General features: G+C 19.1%; 1 protein-coding gene across 1 annotated transcript in view; it reads left to right on the top strand.

Annotated features, from left to right (window-relative positions):
• Positions 1-850, top strand: part of LOC102678051 — a 2,352-nt gene extending 1,502 nt beyond the window's left edge. The window contains exon 5 of the mRNA XM_006625085.2: positions 715-850. Within this exon, the coding sequence (XP_006625148.2) occupies positions 715-766 (52 nt within the window). The 3' untranslated portion in view covers positions 767-850. The remainder of the gene's footprint in view (positions 1-714) is intronic.
• The last annotated feature ends 3,990 nt before the right edge of the window (positions 851-4,840 follow it).

Below are 4,840 nucleotides of genomic sequence, written 5' to 3'. Positions count from 1 at the left end.
ATATATATATATATATATATATATATATAAAATGTTAATATATTCGTTGTATATTTTTTAGATCGATCCTGAAACTTAAAATAAACATAAAAATTAATATACAAAAATATCGATTGATATAATAAAGTAGATTCATTTTTTTTCTGTTTTCATTTTTTTAACTTCAAAATGATTAAATAAATATAAATAAGTCTTAATATTTATTAATATATTAATACAATTTTGTATTTTTTTTTTAGAATTGATTTATCCTTTATAACACATATATATTAACATCCTATATATTATCAATTAACTGAGTAATTATAAATATAACAATTATTAATAATTATAAATAAATTTCATTATAATTAATTATTTAGCCCTTTCAATGTAAAAATTTCTTAATATTCAAATGTTATAAACAAATTACAAATTATTAATAATATTATTATAATTATATTAGAAAATATATACAATACTAAAATAGCATCATAAAACAATAAGAACAATATCAATATATTAACAATGCAGCATAAAAATAAAGAAATTGCAAGAAATTATTACAATTTTCCAATCATTTTTGCATATAAGAATAATTTTATGTATGTTTATATAATATTAATATATTATATTATATAATAATTATTATTATAATAAATTCATAGCATTAAAAGGGTTAAATATACTGCACAAAATATTCAGTTTTATAAATTGAATTTTTTGTATTAAAAGTTATGATAGTCTATGGTATACTGCACCAAAGCTACAAGAAAGTTACTATTGATTATAATGATAAATATCATGAAACCATGTCAATACAAAATGTTGGGAGAATTATTTAAAAGCAACATCAAAGGTTTTGCACAGGTAATTAATTAAAATATTATTAAATATTTTGGAATAACATCGAGGAAAGATGTGATAAAACAGTATAGATTTGTTTTTCTTAATCTTTTTTTGAGTTATAAAAAATAATAGATCCTAAGAAAACTTTTAAAAATTAATATTGGAATAATATCAACATTTTTATTTTATTAAGAAATCTCATATTCTTTAGAATAAAGAAATTTAAATAATTATAAAATAAATAAATATTTAATTAAAAATAATTTTCCAAAAAAGTATTTTACGATCAAGATTAGGAATTACTGGTGTAAATTGATATTTACAACTACAAAGTTGATTTAGGGAATAAGAAAAAACAAAAAAAATTGAAAAATGTAGAAATAAATTCAAATTTAAATATCTGAAGAATAATCAAAGAACTTCAAATAATCAATTTTAATTATCTCTTTCTAATTATTTCTTTCAGATCATTCGTATATGTATCTCGTATTTCATGAGCATGTATTCGACACAATAACGAATACATTGAACATATTTCATAACAACGTGTATTATTAAACTCGTGTATTATTAAACTCAAAATATGTTTATTGCACCATTAATTTGTAGTAATACTAATAAATAAGCATAAATAAGCATAATAAATAAGCATTTATGCAATTATATAGTGTGATTTATAAATTTTTTTATAATTTTCACATATAAATCATTACGTCACCAAATTCACTACGAATTTTATACCATATTACTATATTATTATTATTATTATATTATTATATCTCTATAAATACTGCTTTTTTTCGTTCTTTTCATAAAAGAAATTTTCTGGCTAATCTATTCAAAATTTATTTAAAATTTTAACTTCTCTGATAACAGCAATAAATGTTAATTAAATAATAAAAGAAAATATGGGAATTCGAATAAATAATCCAATCATAAAAAAAATCATTAATCTTGTTTCTATTTTCACGTTAACGTAATAACGTAAGAACAATGCTAAAATTATAAATGAAAAAATTAACCAAATAAATTTGAAATTTTAAAGTCTATGTTGAGATATTACTATTGTTATCCACACTGTTGCTATTTTTATTCTTAATTTTTATTCTTCTTCTTATTGTTCTGTCTATTATTCTATATGATCAATAGTGAAAAATTTTAGAATAGCTATCAAACTCAGCAGATATCTGATAATGATCGAAAATGATAAGGATAATAATTCAATAAGTAATGAAAAAATAAAATATTAAATTCTTAATCATTATTCTTTTTATTCTATAGTTTTGCTTATAATATTGCTCGTCGATAAATACTGGATTTAATGTTTTAATAAAATTAATTTCTATAGCTTTGTTTTAATCATTAATAATAATTAATAATTTAATATTAATAATTAATATGATTTTATGCTAAGTAAGTAAGTTTCAAATTTCAAGCATTTACTTTATTAATTTTTATGTTTTCTTTTAACATTGCCAACAGATAATGTATTAGATTCAATAAAACTTAAAGTGTTAAGTCTTTATTTCTATATTCATAATTTTTTTCTCAACATTTAGATATTAGTATATGCACAGTCAATCGCAGCATTTATAATACAAGCTAAACAGTAATGATCTATAGGAATTATATTCATTGTTAGTGAGAATAAACTACAACTTGTTACATGATAAGAGAATGAATGACGGAAGTGATTGAAACGACTATATAAAGCAGATAAACGGAAAAAAATTGATAATATTAAATTTCTAAGTCTATTTCTATAAGACAAATAGATAACATTAATAGTATGTTTAAACGCAAAAGTAGATTATTTTAAAACTAAAACTTTTGTCTTATTTTTTATAATATTGAAACTTATTGTTTTCGCTGAGGAAGAGTATGGTCTCTTGCTTACTATAGTAGTATTAACGGTTTGCTGAGAAATTTCAGTATGATTGTCACTGTGTAATTTATAATCATTATTTTAATGTTAATTATAATTGTTAAAATTATTTATGAGATTTGTATTTATATTATTTGTTTCGGATTCCGTGTTTTTATTATTGTTTAATGTTGTTATCTTAAGTAACGTTATCACATTGATTGAAATGATTTAAAATGAAAAATTCATAATAATTTGAAGGAAATCAAAAAATTAAATATATTAATAATTAAATATATTAATATAATAATTAATAATTTAATAAAAATTAAATTATTAATTACATATTTAATTATATATTATTTTCTGATGAATCAACGTTCACAAATCATGAAGAAGTTGAGACATATTATTATAATATACATATTATTGATTTATTGAAATAATCAAATAATTAAGGTACATCATCAATATTCATGGTATGTCAATGAATAGTGCAATATCATAAATAATGAAATTATTGACTCATTTTTTATTGAAGAGAATTTAGGATAAATACGCTGATTTTATTATAAATATATTGCTACCTTATTACATACTTTTTGAAGACATCTGATCAGTATCAGATTTAAAATACTTTAGTTTCAATTAGATTGTCAAGCACATTTTACACGTATGAAATATATTAAATTTGAAGTTTTTTGATCTTTTGATCGATCATTCATTGCATTCCTAGAACTACTAGATCCCTAGAACTTTATTGAGTATGAACAATGAAGAGAAATTCAAAGTTCATATTAAAAAAAAAATTATATAAATTTATATAAAAAAATATAAATTTAGCTATAATATATACTTTATATTATTTATGATATATATTTTTTATAATATATATTTTTTATTTGGTCTGAGACCAAGATAAGATAATCCTGCAAAATTCAATTATTTTTTATTTTTCAAAATCTATAATTATTTTTTTATTTTATTCTTTTTTTTAATATTATAAATTTACATGTATTTATGGTTAAAAATATACATAGATAGATTTTTAGATATTTAGATATTAGTTAATTTTAATGATAATTAGTATATTAATTATTTCAAAAAAATAAACCATCTTACTCAGAATTGCTCTATCTTTAATATAGCAGTATTCTCTTATTATTATTATTTAAACGTACGAAGAGAGATAAATAATGTATAGTGAGAAAAATAAAAGAATAAAAAATATCAAAATATATGATTTAGGCTATGAAATAAACTTCTTCATTCAATAAATCAATCTTCATGTTATGGATTATATCGAAATATTATTAAATCAATTAATCGTTTTTTTATTTTATTATTATTAAATCAATTAATCGTATACGAAAAAAAGACTCAAAATCTGAAAAAGACGAAGTATTATCTTTTTCAGGGAAAAAACGCTTATGATAAAGAAAAAGAAAAAAAATTTTATTCTTTAAAAATAAATAAAGATATAATATGCAATATTATCTTCATAGATAGATTTTTCTTTAATAAAGAATATAATTCCATGAAAATTGAAAATTTTCATAATCTTATACATAGTCTCCATCGTCTTCTGAATATTAAGGGATATAAATGAAAAAAAATCTAATAATTAAAGAAAAGTTCTTATTCAAAGACCGAATATAATTTGAGGGCGAAATATCTAAAGCAATACTATCTATCTACTATTTATTTATTGTTTATTTTATAAATTGGAAAATAGAAATATTTAAATGAAACATTTTATGGTTTAATAAATATTGACAGATTAAGAATAATTTTGGCTTATTAAGAAATATCAATTCAGCATATAGATTTATCATAATGCATTTGGATCGAAAAATGAATTTGTGAAAGAAGTAACTATTAATTCCTTTTGATTGATCTAGATTGTTTAAATTTTGCTGGTGTTTGCACGAGATGTGTTAATTAAATTCTTCTAATTATTAAGTTAAAGAAATCTATGTGAACTGGTAGAAACTATGTTCCACGATTATATATAATTTTTAATGACTAAGAGTTCTAATTTGCTTTTAAGTATTGTTTGATTATTGCTTGTTTAAATTTTGACTTCCTTATATTTATATTTATGTTTATATTTATATTTATATTTATATTTATATTTATATTTATATT

This window comes from Apis dorsata, unplaced genomic scaffold (assembly GCF_000469605.1).
Source record: "Apis dorsata unplaced genomic scaffold, Apis dorsata 1.3 scaffold_1259, whole genome shotgun sequence".
In the NCBI taxonomy this organism is placed as follows: Eukaryota; Metazoa; Arthropoda; class Insecta; order Hymenoptera; family Apidae; genus Apis; species Apis dorsata.
Note: the sequence above shows the minus strand (reverse complement) of the source record. Positions and strands in the feature narration are given on the sequence as shown.